This window comes from Anser brachyrhynchus (assembly GCF_964034855.1).
Source record: "Anser brachyrhynchus genome assembly, chromosome: Z".
NCBI classification, from domain to species: domain Eukaryota; kingdom Metazoa; phylum Chordata; class Aves; order Anseriformes; family Anatidae; genus Anser; species Anser brachyrhynchus.
The window spans coordinates 66957878-66983922 of record NC_137697.1 but is presented as its reverse complement, the minus strand read 5'-3'; the positions used below and the strand labels follow the sequence as shown (position 1 = coordinate 66983922).

At 41.0% G+C, this 26045-nt stretch overlaps 1 protein-coding gene and 1 long non-coding RNA gene across 2 annotated transcripts in view; one reads left to right on the top strand and one right to left on the bottom strand.

The window, feature by feature from the left end:
- TEK (TEK receptor tyrosine kinase) overlaps positions 1-26045 on the top strand; it is a 42581-nt gene that overhangs the window by 4760 nt on the left and 11776 nt on the right. Inside the window, exons 2-11 of the mRNA XM_080573973.1 lie at positions 7837-8148; positions 13453-13563; positions 16673-16825; positions 19020-19151; positions 20140-20280; positions 20995-21123; positions 22797-22951; positions 23809-23950; positions 24342-24503; positions 25339-25473. Coding sequence (XP_080430099.1) covers positions 7837-8148; positions 13453-13563; positions 16673-16825; positions 19020-19151; positions 20140-20280; positions 20995-21123; positions 22797-22951; positions 23809-23950; positions 24342-24503; positions 25339-25473 — 1572 coding nt within the window. The remainder of the gene's footprint in view (positions 1-7836; positions 8149-13452; positions 13564-16672; positions 16826-19019; positions 19152-20139; positions 20281-20994; positions 21124-22796; positions 22952-23808; positions 23951-24341; positions 24504-25338; positions 25474-26045) is intronic.
- Positions 11317-16665, bottom strand: LOC308185641. The gene is made up of 2 exons (XR_013943532.1): positions 15153-16665; positions 11317-14624 (listed from the first exon to the last, which is right to left on the bottom strand). It is a non-coding gene; the product is annotated as an uncharacterized lncRNA (long non-coding RNA).

Genomic DNA, 26045 nt, shown 5'->3' with positions numbered 1-26045 from the left:
TAAATTTACATGAAAGGCTTTAGGTGAAGAAAAGGGATCACACAAGTCAGCAAGACTGACTGCAGCTGAGCTGCAGACTTTAGGACAGGGGAGAGGTGGAGCTGATCCTTCGTGTGCCACCTGTGTGGGAGACCTGCTCTGTATCGATCAGGTAGACTTCAGCCTGCTTGGCCCAGACCTGTCTCTTAAACACACAGATTTCCACAGCAGTCATTGCGGCACGGAGGATGTTGTGTGGGCACAGAACAAACACGTGAAAAATGGATACTTCTACCGCTTCTCTGGGATGGACATACAGGTCCAGTGCCAGCTCCCACTGTGACACAGGGAATAATATGTGACATGGAGGGGCATGCACCTTGTGTTGTTGAGCTCACTGGGGAGGATGCTGAGTCCTTTTCCAGTGCTGGGTTGTCCATCCCAGAAGATTTGCTTCTGGAAGTCCTTCATGTTATATTTGTGTGAGATGCACCTGGGACCCAAGGGATGAAAATGAAATGTGTTAAAAGAAACTGCAGTGGAGGACTGTTCTCTGAAGATATTATCTAACTTACGCTAACTAGGAAGATCATAGTAAGAATGCTGTTCCACTGCAAGTTCAGTGGAGACTCACAGCAATGAACCAGATTTGATAATTCCTACAGCCCCCTCACAAGGGGAGCGGAGGGGCAGGCGCTGAGCTCTGCTCTCTGGGGACAGCGACAGGACCCGAGGGAACGGCATGGAGCTGGGACAGGGGAGGGTCAGGCTGGGGGTTAGGGAAAGGTTCTGCACCCAGAGGGTGGTCGGGCACTGGGACAGGCTCCCCAGGGCAGTGGGCATGGCACTGAGTGTGACAGAGTTCAAGAAGTGTTTGGACAACACTCTCAGACTTAGGGCATGGTTTTGGGGTTGTCCAGTGTGGAGCCAGGAGTGGTACTCAATGATCCTTGTGGGTCCCTTCCATTTCAGGATATTCGACAATGCTCAACAATGTTCTATGTTTCTAACACCCAAACAAAGAACATGCACTAAGAACATTAGTAAAGGGTCATATCAAAACGAAGTAACAAATCCCATCAAAATTCATTTTCTAAGTCATCACTAGGAAACGCAAACACTTTTATAACACAGGGATTCTGGGTCATTGCTAAGTTCTGAAGGGATTTCTGAAAGACAGGTTCACAAATCTGAAATTTCACTATTCAGGGGTAATGTACTTAAACTTTCTGCTTGAAGGTCAGTTTTTTTGCTTATCTGGTGCTTATCTACTTTCTGCATTGTGTCAACTTGACTAATGCGGTGGCTTGCTTAATCTCCCTTCTGAAGTCTAACAAGTTTCTCAAGACAATGCAGTTCCATCTGCACTTCTGACAGGGCTGATGATTTTATCTTGTATTATTTGCTGGTTGTTCATCCTAGGCCTGCCACTGCTCAGGGACAGTCACAAAGTGTATTCATAAATAGAAAAAAAAACCTACTCAGAGAAGTCAGTAAGCAGCAATATGAGGATACACGACTAGACAGGCAAGAACCATGTCCACCCAGCAGCCAAAGCCCACGGACACTTCCAGACTCTATTAACCTTACACATGCTATCTGTTCTGATACACCTTATGAAAACAAAATTATTGCATATGTTTTGTATACTTCACATTTTGTACACTTCAGCTTAGCACATGGTATAAACAGCAGCTTCATAAAGCAACTGACAAGGACCATCCTTGATATGGACAAACTTACTCTTGCCTGCAAGTACTTCCCTGATCGTAGTACCCATATTTGGCTGGCTGCAAATCCCGCTGGATTTAGCCTGTTCTACCCCAGCCGTCCCACATTCTTCATCCTTTTTCAGCATTACCTAGCACATTGTCAGCTGCTTGCTCAAGCAATTTCTGCTGATAGTTTATTTTCTGCTTTACTTGCAGAAAACAAAACCATGCAGAAGGAGAAGTTGTGAGAAAGCTTTTTTCTTCTTACTTTTGGATTACTCCACACAGAAATATTTAGACACCCTCAATTGGGAAACACCAAACAAGTTGCACCAGTATTTCTTTTCTAGCCTTTTCATCTTAAAATATTGCTTTGATAAGTTGTAAAACAACTGGAATGTAGAGAAAACAGTTTTGCTTTCTTCTGAAAGTAGACGTTTGCATTTCCTTCAGCTGCTCCAGATGTACCCAAGGGCCCTTAAGAAAGTATTAGACCTGATAGCTTTGGCAGACTGTGACATTTTTCATATTTGTGCTCAGGTTTTCCCACTACTACTAAGTAGCAAAATGATGTTCTGTCACTAATTTTTGCCTCTTTTTAGTTTCACAATGCCTTCCCTCCCAAAACAATGCCCTGTTTCTAAGGGTAAGACACATTGATTGAGGTACAAGCTGGCCCACAGCTGCCCGGTAGCATCCATGAGATGCAAGTAGTAAGAGTCTTTTCTTGGACACCTGGTACAACAGAAATGGCTTTAATTGGCAAACCTATTTGCTCTTTTATGAGCTGTTTTTCAGCAACATTTCTGCATTTTTTTTTAATTTTTTTATCCTGCTGCTGCTGCTATGTGCTGGAGTGCCTTAATCTGTTTGGGGTAACAATAATCTCTGCAGTGTCTTCCTCTTGAGGACTGAGCTCTCAGAGGAGAATTTGACTCACTGTTAGAAGTCACCCAAGCTGCTGTTGTCTTTGCATCCCAGACGAAGCTTCCAGGACACCAAGAGAAAAATGAGTCCATAAAATGAATATGTGATTTCAAAGGCTCCCCAGATCACTTACTTTTTTGGAGAACGAACGAAAAAAATAACCAACAAACAAGAAATATTGAGTGCACACCCAAAAAAAAAGAGGAAATAATGATTGCTAAATTCTGGTGCAATGTATATTCTATTCTCCACATGAAAAACATTCCCAAACAGCTAATTTTTGGGGCCAGTTTCTGACTAATTTTAATATTAAATGAGGAGTACTCATTTCTTCTTTCTTAGGAGTAACGGATCAGGTCTCTATTTTGTTAACTTCTTCATATTTCAGCTGCATTATTTCGATCTTCCAGATTGATGAATTTGTTAATAAATAGATTTCAATGTAATTTATTCAGTAGTTCACTAAGAATTAATCAAGTACTATACTTTTTCAGTAATATTGCTTATATTTTCGCTATTTGTATTCCTAAATAGCTTAGTTATATTATTCTAGTTCGTTGGGTGGTTTTATGCAGTAAAATAGAATCAAGGAGTGTACAGCTGAACAGGAAAGTACAAAACAAGATACAAGGAGAAATCTGAGGTACGGGGGATTTAACAAGTTAGGCTTGCTCTAAATCAAAACCACATACTTTCAAGCACTTGGTGGTGTGTTTTTTTTTTTTTAGGAAACATGAAAGAGAGGGGAGTTGGTGACTTTACAGTCTGTGATACACATTTTCACCAGTCTCAAATAATTATTGAGCCCTGCGCTTAGTATTAGAACAGAAATATGAAACTGATTGCTTTGCTCTCAACATAACACCAAACATACACTAAGCACAGATTCTAGTATAGTACCTATACGATTTATACTCACATTTTCAGGTAGTTGTTAACAGAAATAATTTGCGTTCCAAGTAATAACAGTAATAAAAACAAGTAAGCAGTTCAAATTTACATCACCCTTCTTTCCTCTCACTATACCTGATGAAAAAAGAGCTGGAATTTACTGGGTAAAAACCTTTCTCCTTTCTGCTTTCTCCTCACCTCCTCTCTTAATTAATTAATTGATGTCTCCACCCACCTCCTACAACAGCTCTTCTTTTTTCTTTATTATGCTCCAGATGCAAAGGGAACGACTTTCATCTCACAGCCACCTCAAGCAATTACTAACAAAGTGCTACAAAAGAAAATAAATACATCATTAGATCTTCAATAGCTGTAGAGCTGTGAATTATTTTTTCCTCCCACTACTACCCTGTATAAATAGCTAAAACATTTACTCAGAACTTTGCATTCTCAATGAACTCTGCAAATTTGGACTGATGGTTAAATACGTGTTTGGGGGGCAGTGGGTTATGGTTATTGTTCGCCTTGATGAAGCTGACTGCTGTGGCTAACTGCTGTGGTGGAGGTGCGTTAGCCAGTACTGATGGTTTTCTGGTTAACAGGGAACTTTTCAAAGGCCTCGTGTTAGGTAGAAATTGTAATGAGTATTTCCATGATTTCCCAGGAACCAGACAAGTGTTAAGTATAAATCAAGAAATATTTGAGCAGCGACTTTCTGAGATGAAAGGACAAATCATAACACTTTTCTGTTCTCATAGCATTTGCTCTATGTATTCATCTATGGCATTAAGTTATCTCTTCTTGAGATTGCCTTGTTGTTTTGTCCCCAAACTAGTGTCTAGCACCAGTTCTGGTCTAGGGAAGTGATGTTTCAAACTTTATTAGAGAATGTCATGCTCTTTGAGCAGACCTGTGTCTGGGATATGTTCCAGGGAATTTCCCAGAGATGTTTGATCAAGCTTCTGCTGAGTTTTGCTGGTGCAACAAAGCACTGAAAACATGTTGATTGTGTGCCTGTTCGAATGGCATTTTGATAGGGAATGGGACTGCATAGAGGTTGCAGAGAAAGCATGATATACACTTATCCTCTGTTTGGTGTGATTTCCCCAGAGGACTATGTACCAGAGAAGCTGTGAAAGACCAAGGAGAAAGTCTTGCTGGTGCTGCCCAGGTCAGTACAGCCCAGTATTAATTAATAAGAGAGAGCACAGTCTTGTAGGTAAGGCAGGGGCAAAGGTCTCCCTGCGTATGTTTTGCCACTTGGGTTTCAGTGGGTGCACTATTATTTAAACTTACTGCTCTGGAGGATGCCATTTTCTCTGTGCCAGGAGAGCACAAAGCCCTGTTCAACAATGAACATGTGTCATAAATATCAGGCAATTAATCCTCTCTGCATGGCATCTCCCACTTTCAACACCAGCTTAAGTGAGTGTTCTCTCTTCTCTAGATCTATTTGCACACACAGCAAATTGCCTTCCTGATAAGGTCAGTCCTTCAAGGACCAGGGCAGGAGTCAAAGGACTTTTTCAAGGAAACACAGAGTATTGTCACTGATACAGGGACAGGCTGTTTCCTGTCTGTATTTGTTGTACTTTTCTCAGAGAGCCAAATCCTGTTGTCCTTATTTAGTCCTTGCACGCTCAAAGTCTTCATTAATACCAAGGGCAGGATCTGTCTACTTTTTGCAGCCCTAGGTAACGAAAATTCCTTCTCAGCAAGGATGGCTGGGTCCTTGCTGAGATGCATTACCAGAAAGACGTGCTCTAGGAAACCCTAAGCACAAAGCATATGTAGATTTTACACTTTTCTGTTCTTTTTGTTGTTTTTTGTTTGTTTGTTTTTGTTTCTGTTTTTCCGTAATCTGAGCACAGGAACTCCCAGAGGAGTCAAGGATAGCCTTCCTGTCACCTCAGAGGCCTTAGGCTGACTTCAAAAGGCCAGTCCTGCTAGACTTTTGAGTTGAACCAGTGAAACGCTTTCAAGTGAACACGCTGCAGGGGTCAATGTTTTCAAAATACACCTAAAGTCTACCTTTACTTAGTGCAAAACTTTCACCTGGATGTATTTTAATTTCTGCATGCAATATACTCCAACTGTGAAATCTTAGCTGCCAAATCATGTCTGGGGAATGATTCAGTACTTAAGCATATATATTACTCTCTATTAGACACAGAAAAGTCTTTATATGCTGCTCCATAAAGACATGAGACTCCATCTGTGTTACATCAGCATCACGCAGGTGTCTGAGTTGCTCTTCAGGGTTTAATATGCCAAAGGACACCTAGTTTTAGACAATCCACTATAACACTACTCACCCAGCTGTGGCTAGATTTGGATTCCTCCAGAATAATCACAAGTAAAAATGAGTGATAGGCCTGAGCTAAGGTTGTTCTATACCTTGACTTACACAATTTGTACCGCTCCAAAGAAGCAGGAAACTGCAGCAAATGCACCGAATCTGATATGATATTGCTTTGCTCTATCTTGCATAAGGACTCAAGGCAACACAAAAGCTAGTCCTCAAAACTCAGATTTCTCCTACTACTTCTCAGCATGTTAAAAGTCTGAGATACAGGGGAAGAAGAGGTGTTATTTTCACCTTTCAGTTTATGTTGGAAGTGAAGGAACAGAGAAATGCTGGGAGCAGAGAAATGGAATCAGAGCCCTGCATGCACAGCAGCTCCTGAGGGACCACAGCAACTTGGGCCCATCACCCTGTATGGGAAAGGCAGCTGCAGCTCTGTGCTCTGTGGGTTCTAGGCAGAAACATCCAAATAGCTCAGATCTAACCTGCAGCACCCTTCCTGATCTCAACTCAGATCATCGTAACAAGTCACGCAGTCTGGATCCAGATTTGATTCTGAGCTCTATGGAACTCCACCAAAAACAGGACCTTGCAATTTATGATTTTAAGCATATCTCTACCTGGCATGTGAGACCATGGGGAAGATCCCCGCTAACATAAATTAAAGCTCTCTGCTTTCAATGTTGGTGACTTTTGAACCACATCTGCCTACAGCTGGTGTGTCAGACCCACAGTAAGAGCACAAATGCTCCTCAGATAAGAAACATACTTAGACAAATGACCTATAAGCGAACGCACAAGTCTGGCTTCACTTCTATCACACAGCTCTTTAACTTCACTCCAAGGATTTACTTTCGTAACGTGTGGCAGGATGAACTGACTCCGCTGACCCCTACCTTTATGCAGTGTTTACTGTAACGGCATGCTGCATCCTTTCCAGGAGGTTTCATTTCTCCATTGTGTAACCGCGAGTTATCTGGGCTGGCACAGCGCGGGGTGGTGGCTGTCGCGGGGCTGGGTGTGGTGAGTGTCAGCACGCTGTCGAGATACTTTGGTCCCCAGAGTGGCTGCTGGCACGCCGAGCAGAGAAGGACCTCCTCTCTTGGCCCCAAGCTGGAGGGACACACGCAAAGGCTGCAGTAAGCGCCGAGACCTTTTGGCCTCCCTTATCTAAGACTGTACCCGTTCCTTCCAACGAGAGAAACCTTTGGAAGCCGAATGCCACTAAAATGTTGAGTCTCTCTGTATAAATACAAAGCAAGCTTGTATCCAAAGCAGGAAAATAGATGTGGTAAATAAAAGAAATCAATTATTCTTCCTGTTTCAGCTGGAAAATATGTTACCGTTTCCCTTCTCCTTACCGTGGATTTCAAAGGTGAAGGGACACACCTATTATTTGTAAAGCGTTGATTATAGGGGACTTTTATTCCCCTGCTGCCATCCATCCACATTCGAACAACTAAGTCTGGCAATAAAAAAATATTTTTTCAAAATATTTGAAAAAGTATTCCAAGTGTTCAAAATACTATTAATTCCTAAAGCTGAAAGACACATCCTCCTAATACCAATTCATACATATTAAACCCATGTAAAGTACATAACAGAAACCCTGTTAAGCTGACGACCTGATGATAACCAGTCCTCTCATTGGCAAAGCACCACAATTGAGGCAGCTGTGTACATGTCCAGCTAACCACGGAGCAATCTGCTTCTGCAGCCCAAGATTTTCCCTGGGCTTCTGCAACAGCTTTAGGAAGTACTTACACAAGCCTGGCAGGTTTATTTCCTCTTCTGAGAAGAACAAAGCTTATCTGTTCTTGACATGTTAAGTAAATCCTAAACTCTTACTAGCTGTAACAGAACAATTAATCAGCAGTCTTTTTATTTTGCCCTAAAGCTGTGTAAGACCCAACCAGAGGAAGCCTGCGTGTTTGATGAAGCAGTTTCTCTGGTGATTTGATTAGCTGTGAACTCAAAATCTGCAGTAATTTTTTTTCACTTGCTGTTTGTTTTTTTTCTTAGGTAAAGTGGAAGCAGCACTGGACCTCATACTGATCAACTCGTTCCCTCTGGTGGGCAACTCGGAGACATCACTCATCTGTATCACTTCCAAGTGGCGCTCCCGTGAGTCCATCACAATTGACCGGGACCACGAGGATGTGACAAACCAGCACCGAGAGCCGCTGGAAGTGAATGAAGACTCGAAGAGAGCCACAGCCAAAATGGTGGTGTGGAAAAGGGAACAGGCCAGCGAGACTATTGGAGCATACTACTGTGAAGGGAAGCTCAAGGATGAGGTGACGAGGATACACACCATGAAGATGCCGCTGGGAGGTACTGCACAGGGATCAGAGCTGAATTTTGCATGTTGCTGCGTGCGCACCAGCAGTCGTCCCTGGTTAACACAAGTGGGCACGAAAGTGGCTCCAGAGCTGGCAAGGCCGCCTGGAGTCAACAAAAATAGACCAGGCTCAAGTCCATGTTTTTCTTCTGAAGTGCAGAGACAACTGGTTGACACCAGCTGCTAGTCATTTCCTCGTGGAAGTTAGTCAGACATCTATAGGTGCTCTGCCTGCATCTGGCTACTGCCAGGAACATGCAGTCAGGTGGTAAAGGCTCACTGATGCCACGAAATAATGCACATGCAAACCCCTTCCCTGCAATTTTCACACTCTAGACCCTTGATTTCTAAACACGGTTACACTTCAAATCTTGACAGGTCTGGGATGTAGACAGCCAGACATTGCTGTCCTTTTCCTTGGTAGGAAACCTAAGCCTGGAAAATAACTGCCCACAGTTCGGCACAGCGACACATCAAACACTTCCGATCTGCACAGTCTGTCAGCGCAAAAAAAAAAAAAATCCAGCACAACAATGGAAAGGGACTCCAGGGAAGTTTCTCTGATTCTGAGAAGGTTATTCACAAAAATCCACTGCATATTTCACTTTTGATTTGGTGTGAGTTGTAAGGCTATGAAGATTAGAAAAATTAAATTTGGCAGTGAGATAGATAGTGGGGTGCAAAGGTGGGGTTCCCAAAGACCAGCACTCTGTCCTGTATATGGCCTTGTAAGATTTATAGGACAAATTATACAGCACAGAGATTACCATAAACTACAGAAAAAAATCAAGGAATTCTGGCTAGTATCCCAAAGCAAATCAAGTTTTTAGAACTTCAACTGATTTTAGCACAATTTACAGTATTGCTAACATTTTACACCATAGCAGCTGGGCTGTGAGGACAATTGACATTTTTTGTCTTTGTTTCTAAAGTATTAATAAGAGGAACTATCATCATTGGTATCTCCCAAAATTATACAGTCTTAGAAAAAACAAACATCTTAGAAAAAGAGACTTTTCTTTTGTCTGAACTATGGCTGGTGTCCATTTGTTTCTCTTGGTATGGGAATGTTCCAAGAAAGGTGGGCAGGACAAGCACATTTTCATTAGGCTTGTGTCTCTTCTGGCCCAATGTTGTCCTGAAGGGTTTTCTTTCACCAGGAAAGCTCTGAGTGTGCACTTCATTTGCAGGGAAGTCAATTCTGTTGTTTCAGAGGAGGCTGCAGCGGGGAGGAGGACATAAGATAACAGTCCATGGAAAGCTCTGGAGGAGGGAATGACGTCTTCATGTTGACCCTCCCTCTGGCAGAATGCCGATGAGCTGAGCACAGCTCTGGCTGCCGTGTACAGCAACCTTCATGTGTGGATGTGTGTCCTCTGAATCGATCAATTTTTTGCAGTCGCTATCTGTGCAGCTAGCAGCAGAGAAATTAATCAAACTTTGAGAGCTTCCTATGTTGTTCTAACAAAAGAACAAAAAGTTGTTCTAACCAGAAATAATGCAGCATTCACGTCAGCTTTAGGTAGGCTTCTATGAATCATTTCTGAGTTTGAGTCTATTCCTCAGATTTTCCTTGCAAAAGCTTGACTAACAAAATTTGAGCTAGAAACTCAGTGTTGAACATGTATAATCTAATCAGACTAGATGGGTGAGAAAGAGGTATGACAGACATTCTCAAAGCTATTAAGTCCACAGAAAGAGGAAGAAAAGGTCAGTGAAGGACTGTGCAGTTTGGCAAAGCATCTGTAATTGGAAAACATGCCTTTTTGCCCTTTACTGTTGTTGTCTGAATAATTTTTAAAGATGCAGTCTGTTGTCCAACACCGAAAGTTAAGCAAGAGTTGAAACGTGCCGTTTCCCACTGCGGACACAAAAGACACAGGAAGGAGAGGCACTTTTGAAAATCCAGCCACTGTTTTACAGCCTCAGGCCAAGAAGCTACTGAAACGCTCGCTGAGCGTCAATCGCTTGGGTAGCCCCCCTGACTTCATGGCATGGGAAACAGCCACCTGCTTAATTATGTACCTGTTGTCAGATGTGAAGATACAGTGAAGATGTTCGCTATATAGTAGGAAGAATAACATTCGTTTTCCTGTTTTACTCTACACATTTGCCATTCTGAAAGTAAGGAGTCCATTTTCCTGCATATTTTAGTATTTCAGCATTATGGGTACACATGTAATATTCATACACGCAATAATAAGGATCAGACTATGCTTTTCATGTAGATGGGGAGTAACTATTATACTGCATATAGCATACACACCTAGAACAGAACACTACATAGTTTGTCCTGCATCTAGTCATACACAATTTTTTCAATTTCTCTACACCATAAATATGTTTTTTCACATATATAATTTTGAGTTTCTCCCACAGAAACTCTCCAGAGCAGGCAAAGGGACAATAATGGAAACATTAGTGAAACAACGTTACAACACTTATCCTGCAACTCAGTTCATTATGTCTCTATAAGGAATTGGCACACTCAAGATGTGAAATCATGAAATACGACTCACAGTCTAAAAATACTTTGGAACTGAGCCTACCAGGGACCATGGGTTCCTTTCCATTGCAACAATACTGTGAAGAAAAAGTCTTGTGGTTAAGGTAAACAACATACAAAGAAAAGAAAATGGGAACACAAAAGTTTAATACCTTGTTAAAACAATTAGTAATTCTTCACAAAATTTAGTGCAGAAACCACTACAACTAAAACACTTAGAATCATTTGTAACTAACTGTTCATTTTTGGGAAAGCTCTTGAGTTTTCGTTTCCTAAACATTTCATGGTTTTCACCAGGTATTTGTTATTCACAAATAACTTCTAACTCAGCAGCTGAAAGAAGTTGGGACTGCTCTTAGTTTTTGTTTGCCCGTTTTTTATGAGAACTTATTTCATTATTCTATATGAGAATTCTCTGTTCCTCTAAAACATAAGCCGAGATACCAGTGCCTCGGTAACATAGCAGAAGCTCAATAGATTCCTGCTGTACCATGCATGTGCTAGGTAGCATGCAGGAAGAGTCTTGCTGAAATCAATTAGATAGCACTTACCGAGGAAGGTGTGAAAACATGTGCCAGAGGCTCATTTCAGTTAGAAATAAAACTTTTAAACATCAACATTCACAAGGAAAGAAAATTCCGGCAGAAAGGCTGGCTTGGATTGACAGAAATGTCTTAATTTTTTCTCAAATTTTCCTTATTATTATTTCACATAACATTACACAATCATTTTGATTTAAAATTAAAATGCCGTTCTGAAATGGAAGTATTAATATATTCTTTCCACAAATATTGCAAAAATACTACTTTTATTTTCCTTCAGATTTTACAAAATACTATTCTGTAGATATTAACACCATTATAGCTTCATATTAGCTTTGAAGCAGCATCTACCTGACGTTTACTTACAACTCTATTACATGTAAAATATAACAAGACGTTAGTTGATTTTTTTTCCGTTTTCTGATCCTACCCCTCTATATTTATTAGCAACCAAATTTCAGTCACTGACTCCAGATTTGTTTTCTGCGACCACGGGCAAGAACCAAAGTAGTTTCTTGATAGCTTTCTAAAAATGAAACAAAACAAAACAACAAAAGAGATAAAAGATAAATGGAATTTTTAATGATTAAATTGCCTGCAGTTTATACTAACTTGTGTAGGTGTTCCTTAAACAAAATATCCCACGAAATAAATCTGACTTTAATAAAAATGGAACCTACACAAGTACAGAGCCAACCAGGACCATGAACAGCTCTGGAGCAATCCCTCCCAGCTGAGGCTCAGGTGAGTCTTTCTGTAGGAGAGGCCCCACGCACCTTCCTGGCAAGGAAGGGCAGCAACACTGAGCTTTTGCAAGCTGGCAGAAACAAGATGCAGGAGAGGCTGACCTAAGAGGAGGCACTATAAGGCTAAACAGCCTCAAAAGTTGAAAGAGAAAAGGGGCTAGTAAAAATCAATGCTTCACATCCCTGGGCACTCTACAAAGAAGAGTACAGGGATGTAAAAGACTCAGTCAGAAAAAGAGCTGATTAGGCAACTTCTAGAAAAATTCAGAATTTTCTTGACACATGATACATGACATTATCTATCAATACAGCATACCAGTACAGCATAAAATCTCAGGGCTAAAACTATGAGAAAATATGAATTTGTTCTAAAAAAACCTCATTTTTCCCTACGCACTTTCCATCTAAAAGAAAGGAAGCATCTTTAATTTCACCTAACTTGTTTCAAAGTAATACATTGCAATCAAAATGAACATTTCACTGGTTACAAAAAATACAGTTTCTTGAGATTCTTCTGCCTCTACCCCAATTTTCCTTTGACTTTTCTTCCACTGATAATGATATGTAAAAGACAAAAATTCTGTGAAAATCCTTCTATCTACTACTATCTTCTTTTTCTTAAATCAAGAGCTATAAACAAACACATAAAAGTACTTTTCTTTTTCTTTTTGAGCAGGCAAATGGATTTCTATTTCCCTGGAAACCAAAAAAAAAAAATAAAAAGTTGGAAGTTTAATTCAATTATTAAAGTTGAATGCAATTCCAGTTGAAAAATCCACTAGAAAATTGAAAAATACCACTGACCTAAAAAACTCCTCCCACAAAACCTCTATTTTAATTAAGTCACATTTTCAGATGAGAGTATTTTGGTAAAAACAACAGTGGCTCTGAGTACAGTTTCTTCTTTTATTCTCAGTGCAGGCTAACACTCTCAGCATTTACAGACAGCATGTTGAACGAACACAAGGATGGGCCACTCTATCTTACTGCCTCTCCCCCAGCCCCTGCAGTATCCTGATCCGTCTCAACTGTTCTGCACCAGAAAGCTGAACCAGAAAAGGACTGAGTCACTCAGCCTATTTATTTGTCTGCCAACGACTGCCTGTTCCCTACAATACATTTTCCAGTACTTTATCCAGTCTGTTTGAAAAATGTCTCAAGGGATGAAGAAACTTAGGAAAGCATTTTACAGGCAGGTGGAGCTCCTAGTTAGGAAGTGTTTCCAATTACTCAGTCAAAATCCCTTTTTCTTTCTTTTTTTTTTCTTTTTCTATTTTCATGCTCCAGGTTCTAGCGGTACTCTGATGTTTCAGATTATAGGTGTGTTTGCAAAAGCACAGGGTAAAGATGGCTGATGCTAAACAGTGTGTGCAATAAGGCAATTTAAACATCAGAAAATGAGTGGGGGTCATGCTGTAAAACCATTCCCAGCTTCCAGCCCAGAGATCAGGTAGAGATAACAACTGCTGCTTATCCTAAACTTATGTCCTTTTCTGTTTTTAGCTTCATTCCACCCAGTGGCCTTAACTGTTACAGCAAACAAGGGTGAGCATGTGAATATTTCCTTCATCAGAATGGCAGCAAAAGAGGAAGATGCAGTGATCTACAAAAATGGTAATTAACCTCTCCTCTTCCTACTATCATTGTCTTAGCCACCTGCCACATTCCTCGAGGCATAACTCCTTATGCACCTAATGTTCCCTAAAGGAATTATTTCCAATATCTAAATAGTGAAATTGATTGATTTATTTCTCTTCCACCAGAATGCCTTTGCTTGGTTCTTTTTTCATTTCTTTCTCTATCCCCTCACATCTTTTTTTTTTATTTTTTCCCTCTGAAGGTTTATTTACCGAATCTCTCTTTGCATTTCTACTGCTTCTCAACTGCATACCATCCCCTCTTCAAATGGCTTTCATAGGCCATCGAGCTTCTGTGACGCTTTTTAGATTAAGAAATTAAGCACTAGTAACCTGCTGTTAGAAAGGCAGAACTGTTAACAGAACCTTATCTTCCCTTCATCCAACTACAAAAATAGTCAGGTTGTAAAATTTATGACACCAGCTTTTCTGTCTAACATAGCACCTAAATCACATGTAACTCAGCGCTTAGCTGTACATTGCTATTGCCCAGCACTTGGAAATACGTGCAGTTTGCTGTGTACCTCCTGTAGAAATGGAGGTCGCTAAAATTCACAGTGCAATCATATTTAATCAGAATGTTAAATGTCAGCAAATTCTAGCTGTGGAGAGCACATGTAACAGCATTCTGCTCCATCTTTGTCTACTGACAGTCTAGCTTACAGTGAGCTACCAGGAAACGGAGTAAGTAGAGCAGGATGATGTCAGTACGTGCCAGCATGCTGCAGAAGACTGCGTGCAGTCAGTCAGCTTCAGTCCCACTTATGAACACTCAGAGCTCCTTTCTGCAGGCTGGGAGAAAAAAATCACTTGTCCTTTCAGGGTCCCCAAGGAAATTTTGTGACCTCCGTCAGCATTTTCCCATGCAAGTTCCAGCTGATATGTTGGTGCAGGAGTGTTTACATCCTGGTGCTGCCTTAGCTGGGGCTCCAACTGGAAATCTGGCAAAAAGCCTCAAATTCACTCTGGACAGTAGGTCAAGTCCTCCACCTGAGACTGCAGCTGAAATATCATCCCAGAGGATTCCTGATACAGCACCTGGCAGAGAACAGAAAAAGCATGTCCTGATACATTTAACTGTTGCTGTCTTTTGCCTCAGTCATTTAAAGTAACGCTTCCCCCTTGCAAACCCTCACAAAGGTTTTCCAGTGAACAAAACTGGTCTGTTAAACAAAATTGTGTTAAGACATTGGCATAACATGGGCCATCATAGAAAATGAGCCACAGAAACTGACCCTTGCTAATGCAACGTTAGTGTAAGGCTTTCTTAATACTTTGCTGTCAACATAGTTTGCAGATTATGACTCAAAAGACAAGCAAACAAAAACAGTTCCAGAACTAATCCCTTGCATTCTTTTTCTTTGGCCTTGTTTCCTTGAAGAACTGTTACGTGTTGTCATGGTCTTATCTTTCTGCTGTTTTGACTGTGACTCTCAACAAAGTTTAATATTTCTAGGCTGCCTGAAGTTTGACTGCTAGGTAGTATGATCCCAGACAGTGACGACCTGCTTATCTTTAGCCTGTACATGATTTCAGCATAGTGAAAAAAGGTCTGTGGCTCCTTACCAGGTTCCATTACCACAGTAAATGTAAGGAGATGCAGAACATACGGGCGTTTGGTTTGTGAGAGTATCATCTGGTTCATGGTCACTCAGCATAAAAGACTAAGATGGGAAATAAGAGAAGTAATAAATAACCAGACGCACAAACCCTAAGGAGCAGCAGATAACAGAGACAACACCGAAGGCCAGAGCTCTCCAGCTGCTGAGAGGCCACAGGGGGAACAACATGACACCCTGAGGATCTTCAACCAGAGCTGATAAGAAGGGGAATTATCATGGATCTCAAGGGAGAAGGGGAAAACTTATGATGAGATGATCAAGGGGGACTGGGAATGAGTGAAATAACCGCATGTTTAGGGACAGAGCCGATGGGGGGAAAGGGAGGGATCAAAGCGAAGTGGAAAGGAAGAAGCATTGGAGAAAGGTGCAGAGAGCAGGTAAAAGGTGTCACTTGCACCAGTGTATGCTGCGAGTCAGGACACTCACCTGGCACAGCCCTGCTCTACAGTTAGTCCAATCTTATTAAACTGTAGTCTTAATTATTCTTCAGCATGAGTGTGCACATGTCTGACATGTCTGTGCATGTCTATATTCTGCTGGTGACCTTCAGATCAGATCAGAGGGCAGGTAGCACAACAGGACTGACTCCTCACAACTGGAAACGCAGGCCTGGGGTCAAAGGGTCTTGTAAGTGTGGGGCCAGCAGCTGGCGGCACCGGGTGTCTATGTCCAGTTACGGCAGGGACGTTTGTGAGCCAGTGTGTGTGAGCATGTACATGTATGTTTTGGTGATAGCTGGCTGGAATGGTCATCAGCGGGCTGCAGCAGCCTTGCTGCAATATATTGGGGTGGGAGGACTCCCTGGGGTCCTGAAGTGCACTGGATGGAACTTCTATTTGACAGCAACCCATGCAACCCATGTTCAAATGTCATTATTTGGTGATCCAGAGGGATGGGAGAAGACTAAATGTTTTTGCCTTACTGAGCAAGCATGTATGAACAACTACAGCAAGCCTAGAATAATACAGACAAGCTCCCATGGTGGAAAAAAAACAAAAAAACAAAAAAAAAAAGAGAGAATCATATTAAGTTTGTGAAGAAATGATAAAGCTGTACTGTTGTCTTCCTGTAAATCTCTGAGCTACTGAGATTAAATAGGACCTGCCCAGCATTTGCTGTTTGACTCCTTCCAGCCACACTAGGGCTCCTTACAGGGAGTCACCCTGACTTCAAGGAAGGCCAAGGAATAAAAGGCTTTTAACCACAAGACTACTAGCAACATTCTTGTAAAGCAGTGCTTAACTCCAAGCTGTTTGCACCATTCATCTGCTTCCTTTTCACTTGTACCTCTCCAACTACCAAGAACTAGCACAGTTAAAGAGCTGCCCGAAAATTCATAACTCATGGATATATTCTGCTGCTTAGTTCATCCCAGCTGTCCCTCCTCAGTGACCAACTCAACCTTGCTCGGGCTGTAAATGCTGAATGACTTCTGTCCTCTGTCTCTGTGTGCTCCTTCCCCAGGTTCCTTCATTCACTCCGTGCCCAGGCATGAAGTGCCGGGTGAGCTGGAAGTCTCCTATCCTCATGTTCAGCCACAGGATGCAGGGGTTTACTCTGCCAGATACATAGGAGGAAACCTCTTTACTTCTGCTTACACAAGGCTTATTGTAAGACGTAAGTTCCATTACTGTGTGCTAATGATTAATTGTTTAACGTTGTAATGAATCTGACATGAAATCTACACTGTGCCCAAATAAGGCACAAAATCTTCCTTGGCACGAGCTGCCATCAGATTATGTCATAAGAATTTTTTTCCCAACAATCTTCGATATAAGCTGATCATGATTTAAGCAGCTGAGAGAGAAAAAAAAAACCTTCAGATTTAGGTTCAATTCATCTTAGCCATTGCCAAGAGAGACAGCTCTTTTCTCAGCAGCTCAGCTTTTCAAATATCAAGCAATTAGGAACAAAGAAGGCAGCACAGGGTCTCTCATGAACATATGATGTGGATATGAGCAAAAAATACAAATTTTCAAATGTCTTTGTTCTCTGTGGTAAGTTATATCCAAACTCCATCTATTCTAAAATAATCTTTAGCGTACAGCATTGCAATTTCACAAACTACCCCAGTTTGTTTAAAATTGCCACAGTTAGCCATTAAAGCTCAACTCCCAGTGGAAAACTGGACCACTTCACAGTGCAAGTGGATATTTTTTATTAAGCATTCTAGATGTCTGGTAGCCCATGCTGCCATGCCCAATTTCATCAGATATAAAGAAAATTATATTCTATTAACTTGAATAGAAATGTAAAATTGATGTGTGAAAATAAATAGCTGTTAAAGCATTTTACATGATGAAGAAAATGTTTCTGAAAATAAAACATACTTTACTTGCTAACATCCACAGGATATCCAGGAGTTGCAAATGAATCAATGTAAAGCCCCATATTTGGATTCTGAAGCTATGGCCAGCTTACTAAATAAAATGGTCCAAGGTCTGTTCTCTGCTCTAGTGCCAAGCTGCACAGCAGATGACTTGCCCATACACTACCCATAAATGCTCTCCTGTGCCTTGGAACAGGTCAAAAGCCTTGTGCATCCTGCCTATTGGGAAAACTCCTTGGGTGTAGTCTGGGAGAGTTGTAGGGAGCACACTAACAATAAAGAACGATTACATGCCACTGCTCAGGCACATGTTCAGGCTTTCTCTGAGTTACTGTTATAGGCATAGATTGACGATTTTAGCAAAGGTTGTTTTTTCGTTTGTTTGTTTTTCCCTAAGTATGCACATTTAGTAATTTCATTCTGGGTGGGAGAAGGAGAAGACAAAGCTCTAAATACCATGTTGACTCATTAAATGTATGCTGAAATCTGAAAAAGCTGTTCCAAGATTTAATTGACTAAATTACTCCAGTTTTAGTGAGCCTATTTCAGTTTCCCGTTTATCATCTCTGTTCTACTTTTACAGTAGAGGAAGTCATGAAGATCACTTTCTGTGATGTACAAAACATTGTTACAAATCAATATACTGAAAACTACAGAGTCCTCTCACCGCTAATTTCAAAAGCAACTCAGTGAATTTTGTATCTTGCAGGGATTTGTTAAGCATTTGCACGATGAGGCAACACACTCCTGTAGTGAAGTTTAGAGGTTAAGTTTTGCTTCTTTTAAATCAGTAGCAAGACTCTCACTGGCAGGATTCATGGTAGCAGTATCTTTTTAAATTATGAAGTGGGAAAGAAAATCCTGACATGCATAAAAACTGATATATATACTGGCTGCTCTTAGTCCATTTTTTCTAGAAACATGTCATCAGTTGATTGATCCTTATAGAGGCCCAGTGAAGACAGTAAAGATATAGCAGAGATGAACCTGCTGTATTGAGCTTTCAAGAAAAATACTGCTACAGAAAAAAATCATCACTTGCCAAATGCTGGTACAATGCCAGTGATGCCAAGCTCGGACCTGCTGGCTTAATATTGGTACAGCCAGCTGCAGGTGAACCCTGGAGCTTTCGTAGGTCTCAAATCCCTGCTATACGAACAAATATTAAATGAAACATCTTTGACAACTTCCAAACTTACTTTCCCAAACTAAAAAAAAAAAAAGATCTACCTCTGATTTCAAAAAAGGAAGACTTTCACAGTTCCTTCTCTGAAAATGCTAGGTGGTGTTGCTGTGTACTACACAGTAGAGCTGCTCCAGAAACAGGAAAACTTCCACATGAAAAAAGTGCCTCTTTACATTAAGCCGGTTGGCCAGCATTTTGGGGTAGGGGCATATGGATCATACTGTCACTTATTTTACTGCTTGACTGGTTATTGAATGAGGAGACAACAAACATGTCATTATATTTCTGCATAAAAGGATGTGAAGCTCAGAAATGGGGCCCTTCCTGTAGCTCCCACTGCCCTTCCTGCATGAACAATGGCATTTGTCATGAAGATACTGGGGAATGCATCTGTCCTCCAGGTTTTATGGGAAAAACATGTGAGAAAGGTAAGCAAATATTCTCTTCACAGATTGCTTATTAATTTGTGCTCCGTAATAGAAGTTGGCAGAATGCAGTAGCCCTGTTTGACTCTTTATAGCTATTGCATTTACAGCTGGTGCTGGAGACAGGACAGTGTTGGGTGAGATGAACCTGGAATTAGCATAGCAGCACTTGTAGTTAAGACAAATGTTTCCAATTCCTCCAAAATCAGCACGCTTGAAGCTGCTGACTGACTGTTAAATGTATGATAGACTGTGGGATGTGAAGCATACACTGGCACTGGGAAATGAAGCCCTGTGACGAAGATTCCCACGCTACTCCTGAACAAGCTGCCACCTGGTCAGAGGGTGAACTGTCTCTGCAGGGGCGTATCAATAATATATGTCTGTTTGTGCATATCTGTGTCTGTGACAATTAGTTTGGATTCTGGAGTAATTGGAGTAGGAGCACACTGCACACTGATCTGTCCAAGCAACTTGTGAGTACAATGCTAAATACGTATCTAAATATTCTGACCAAATTGCAGTGCTGCAAATATTACAACGCAACTATTGGAATAGATGACACCTGAACCACTCTAATTAATCAGTGGTCAAAGCAGAGAAGCAAAAACTTGAGCAGTTTTATATGCACTGGCCTCTAAGAAGCAGATTTGGTTTTCAAGGCAGTGTTTGTCCATTCAATATTAGAAAGGCTTATAAAGAGGGTTTATTGCTGAAGCTCTGTGCCCAAATATCCAAAGCAATAGAGGCTTTGATGATGGATTCTTATATGGCAGAAAGCAATGTTTGTTTCAGCTGCCAGAACTTACCATTAGTGCAGCAGTGCCTTAAGATGTCTTGGAAGTTAATAGATCTAGTATCTGAACGGTAAAAATGTAACTTTTCATTTTAATTCATGTTTTCTATTGTCTAAAGCTGTATCATTGGAAGCATTAGCTCTCTTGCAGACTTACTGCTCTTGGATCTTTCTTTCACTCTCTCCCTTCAATAGCTTGTGGAGCCAATACATTTGGCAAAACATGTGAAGAGAGCTGCAAAGAAAACTATGGCTGCAAAAACTATATGTTCTGTCTGCCAGATCCATATGGTTGTTCTTGTGCCACAGGATGGATGGGACTGGAATGTGATAAAGGTATAGTCAAAAATACGGGGAATGGTGAGGAGTCCTTAATGTGCTGCACATATGAAACACAGAAAGAAACTAACAGAGGAGATTAAGAGAGAGGAATGTTTCCATTCTGTAAAAAAGGGATAATAATATTTAATTACCTCAGAGGAGCATTCCAGATCCTCAAAAGAAAGATTAAGCAAAGTTGCAAACTATTCAAATTATTCTGCAAAATGAATTGATGTTGTACCATCAGCTCTGATAACGGCTACAGCCCTGCTGTATTTCTACATGTCACACTGAGCTATTCACTGTCAATCACATATCCAACTACTGGGCAATAATTAGCCTTGTTCATTTCTATTAGACTGAAATCTCTTTGGGACATGATGCACATCTTCATGCATGTGTATGTACTATGGTTCATTGGTGCTGTTAACACTGATGAAGTTTTGACACTACCACAGTGCAAGTGTGAAACCACAGTGGATGTCGAAGACGCTTCCACATTTCCATCTAGCGTACAAATGACAGGCATGGATATAAATGTGCTCTATATTTCGTGTTATTTGTTCTCCGGATGCTCTGCGGATGACTTAGTGCTGCTACAAAGAGTTCCAAACTCAACCCAACTGAGGGAAGTAAACTCTACTGGAGAGAATTGATGCATGAAATTGAAAACTTATGGAAGACATTATCTAGTACCTTTACACTAACTGGAAACATATGTACTTGCAGAGTGCAAACCTGGTTTTTATGGGTCAGATTGCAAACTCAGATGTAATTGTCACAATCGAGGGACGTGCGACAGATTTAAGGGCTGCGTCTGCTCCCTCGGATGGCACGGTCTGCAATGTGAAAAAGAAGGTAAAGCAAGGTAACACGGTAGTAAATGACTTTTCCCCAGTGTAACTGAAACAGACCGTCATGCTGGTGTAGCATTTCCAGTTCAGGCTGGTATCCTTATGCTGTCAATTGCTTTCCAAGGGCCCACGTGTATCTGCATACCTTTACTGCAGTGCAGTGTTTTTGAGTGCTATGTGCTGCATTTTATAGGCCAGCGTGCTACAGTTACATCTGACTTATAGCAGACTTAGATCTGCTGCTTACACCAGGTAAAGGATTGCCAATAGGTTGAGGGAGGTGATCCTTCAGCCCTGCTCAGCATTCGTGATGCCATACTTGGGAGTGCTGGGTCCAGTTCTGGGATCCCCAGTACAACAGCAACCATACCAGAAAGAGCCCAAAAATGGCCACAAAGTTGATGAAGGGACTGGAGCACCTCTCCCATGAGGAAAGACTGAGGGAGTTGGGACTGTTCACCCTGGAGAAAAGAAGGCTTGGGGCGATCTTATCAATGTGTGTTAATACCTGACAGGAGGGTGCAAAGAAAATGGAGCCAGGCACTCTCCAGTGGTGTCCAATGACAACACAGGAGGCAGTGGACACAAAATGAAACACAGGAGGTTCCCCCTGAACATCAGGAAACATTTCACTGTGTGGGTGACCAAGCACTGGCACAGGTTGCCCAGAGAAGCTGTGGAGTCTCCCTCCCTGGAGGTCTTCAAAAGCTGCCTGGACATGGGCCTGAGCAACCTGCTCTGGGTGTCACTTGAGCAGGGGGTTGGACCAGGTGACCTCCAGAGGTCCGTTCCAACCTCAACCATTCTGCGATTCTGTGACTTGCTTTCATTAAATGTAGCGTTACAGTCCTTACTCTGTAGGTTTGACACCAGCCTTAATTACTGAAAGGAGCTGGACATCCTACTTGCATGATCAGCTTTTGGATAGGTTCATGTTATTTTACCTTTAAGGCTTACTGCATACCTCTTATTCAGCTGCATACACTCCTACACCACCAGGCTCATGATCTGAAATTGATGACAGAGACACTAGGACTACCCCAGAGTTTAAAGCAGCTCTGCCTCTTTGACAGAGTTAGGCTTGCAAAGCTGGATGTACTTCATTCAGAGTATCTTCGGATTCAGGCAAGGTTGGTACACAGTATTTTACAAAATGCACTCAGCAACTATCATTTCTGCTTGATAAATAAAGTGACAAATCTATTGTTAACTTGTAAAAGCTTTCAAACACACACAAAAAAAAAAACAACCAAAGAAATAAAGCCATGACCCAACCAGCTGAATTACACCATTGTGATACAACTGCTCTTGTGAAAAGACATAATGGAGAGCTAATAGTTACTACACATTCATTACAAATTGTGTGCATGATTTTTCCGTAAGTAGTGTGTGTGTGCTTAGAATATAAAAAAGAGCAAGAAAAAGAGGGAACAGAAGAGGAAACAAAAGAAGAATGGATAGAGGGGTTGTTTCTTCTCACATGCTCTTTACTCTGTTATAACAGTGTTGACTTTGGTACGCTTTGGGTATCCGTGGGTATGCTCACATAAGCGAGGGAGGACCAGATACCTATGCTGCCTAAGCTTTCCAGTGTGCATGTGCATTATATGCCTAAGCGTGTTTGATGCTGCCTTTTGAAAGTTCTGTTTGAAGGATGACATAATATATATTCTGCAGGTTCAGCAGATCTTTCGCCTCAGATAGAAAACTTACTAGACCCTGTGGAACTCAATTCTGGTGTCGAGTTCAAGCCTTTTTGTATAGCTACTGGGACGCCACTTCCTAAATCTGAAGAATTTAAACTTTTGAAGCAAGATGGAACTGTCCTAAGGGTAGGCTCCTGATTACTTGCTTCCTGTTATTTCTGATATTTATACTGACTTTATCTGTAGTTAATGCACACTGTGCTTTATAAGCATAACATGAAATTTCAGTATTCTGAGATTATCATATTGCTTATCACACTGCTCATTGTTTGCTGTTCTTTATTTACTGAGTTCCTGTTCCAAAAAGTTTAAAACTTTGCTATAATCCACATGACTTACAGGGATAGCAAAAACAAAACAAAAAAAAAGTGATTTAGATGAATGGCTCTCACATAGGCTAGGAACTGTTGAACAACCAAATCAGATCATGTTGACATTCCTGAAAATGAGAAAAAAATCTTGACTTGTTGATAAAATGGTAAATTATACTTTGAAATATATATAGGCAACTTAATTTTAATTCTGCTCTTCCTCTATGACTAACTGGTAAAAATGTAAAATATGTTACTAAATAGAGTAGAAATTAATCATAGTCTCTGAAATACCAGTGATTATTTATTTTTCAATTTTCAATTATTATTTTTAAATAACTTTAAATATTTTTTCAATTATTGAATCTACATTGTGTATTGAAGTTATGTTTACTATGTAAACACTAAAAGAAGGAATACACATACAGCCTTTGATTTAAAGAGATTGAAATCAGATACATGATCAAACACAGCAGTCACCATGTGAGCTTCCTCAACTGTAGAAATAGAACTCACGGACTGAAGCATATGTGAATCTATGGAGCTGACCTCTATAGAGCCTCTCTAGTTACAGCACTAAACCCTAAATGAATTCCTAAACTGTGAGAAAGGTGGAATGGAAAAATTCCGCAATGCCCACAGTTTTCAGGTCCATGTCTTTTGTCTTTTCAGCCTTCCTTAATCGTCACCAGTAATCGCTCTGAAGCTATGTTTACAATTAATCGAGTCCAGCCCCGTGATACAGGAACCTGGGTCTGCAGCGTGCAGACAGTAGCAGGAATGGCAGAGAAACCATTTCAAGTTACAGTTAAAGGTAAGAGCATAAATCTTTTCTAATATCTTTGCCTCTCTATTTTTAAAACAAGATTTATAGTCTAACATGGCAGGGCCTTCCATTCCTGAGCTGCAGGAAAATGTCTGAATAAATATCTACAGTCAGAATATAAACAGAAGCCTCTTATAAGTGACACCCTAATTAAGTGTATTGGGGTATAAAAGTGTGATGGTAAGGACTAAAAGAACAGGAAATTTTTTATAAATTTTTTTTGAAGGGTACAAACTGTGAGTTTTAGGCTCTAAACCCCTGTCTACTTTTTAAGAGTTTGGAAGAGCACCTCCCGTTTTCCTGTAGATGAAGGAAGATACCAGAGTTTTACTGATGTAGGGAATTAAAAGGCTGGTTTAATACTTGCATTCTTGCTCAGTTCCTCCTGTGCCACAGTATGCCCCACGGCTGACAGACAGTGGACATAATTTTCTCATTATTGATATCAATGCTGAGTTACATCTTGGAGATGGACCTGTTGTGTCAACAAAACTCTTGTACAAGCCAGCAAAGCGTTATCAGTCCTGGATGTCTGTAGAAGGTAAGATTCTCTAATTCTCTCAAACACAAACTTCACTTACATACTGAAACGTAATTTGGCATCTGCCCTTGACCCAGATTCAAAAGTCTCTGTAACCCATAAAAGTTAAATCCTTTATGACTGGCCACGTGGCTCTGTATAACAGCACTGTATAATGTTAATGTGAGTGTGGTACACCGACAGTGGTTGGAAGTGTTTATTCAATTTTCAGTAATCAAAAGGTTCCCCCCTTCTGCCCTAAGATAAACAGTACTCAATGCTGGGCCCAGCTGTTGAAAAATCCTGTGCAAATTCCAGTTTTTCAAAAGCAGTGAGCAGTATGGAGTGGTCCTGAAGCATCTGCTATCTTCCTGTATGCTTATTGTGCCCTCCACTGCAACAAATATTTTACGTAAATAGTGATCAGGAATGGTATGGGTAACATGAAGCCTGCTTGTGAGTGAGATGACCACTTTGTCTAAAATACTACAGGAAACATTACAGGAAATTAAACAAGTAAACAATTGTTACACTAATTCATGGTAACCCAAGATCTGCACACAAAATACGTACTGCTGAAGTAACCAGTCCTGGTCTGACCCAAAGGAAGGATGGATGGAAACATCCCTTGCGCTGGGTCAGAACCCAGCGGTTACTGTGGGCTTACACTGCTTACGTTAAAAATCCATATATTATATGCTTCAAAATAGCTTATCTTAGTGAATTGGGAACAAAAGAAGAGCCTGAGTATCTTACCTTCCATGTGTAGTCATTCAGGAATATTTTCCTGCCCTTTTCTTCCTTATCATTTTTCAGTACAGGGTATACAACTTTACTGTTTCTTTCTCCTTCTCAGTAAAAGGCACAACCAAAAGACTGGACAATCTGGAACCAAAAACAGAGTATCAGTTCTGTGTTCAGCTGAGTCGGCAAGGGGAAGGTGGGGAAGGCCATCCCGGACCACAGGCTAGCTTCACAACAGCTGCACTTGGTAAGTCATCCATCACCTTGGATTTTCAGAAAAGGGCCATTTCAGAGGGTTATCTCTGTGGTCTGCTCCCTGATCGGCCAGAGCACTTTCATTTCAGCAATGGCAGCAGCTAGATGTGAAAAATATAGAGAGCCTTTTGAAATAATCTCAGGCAAAGGAAAAAAAAAAACAGAGGTGAAGAAAACCACCGTATATGCAAGACAGTCCTATTATGCTCCCTGATTTAGAGGTGGAGGATCTGGGAAAGGAAAATATGCACTTTGCTTGACTAAGCAACAGAATTGGAAATAGAAAACACTTCTTTTGCATGCTAGTCCTTCCTTCTAACACCAGATCGGTCCTTTCACTTACTATTAGATCAATTTACTTTAAAAATTAAAATGTCTGAACAAGCAGATAAGCTTTCAGATCGCTGAGGAGACAGCCCAAACTGAATACTGACGTGCAAAATAAATGAGGATTCCACTAGGAATTACCTAACAAGACAGCAAATTTCTGATAACTGGGTGGGGTGTGGGAGGGGAGAACTGCCCTTTGTCACTCTAAGCTAGGGCAAGTGGTTGAGAATAACT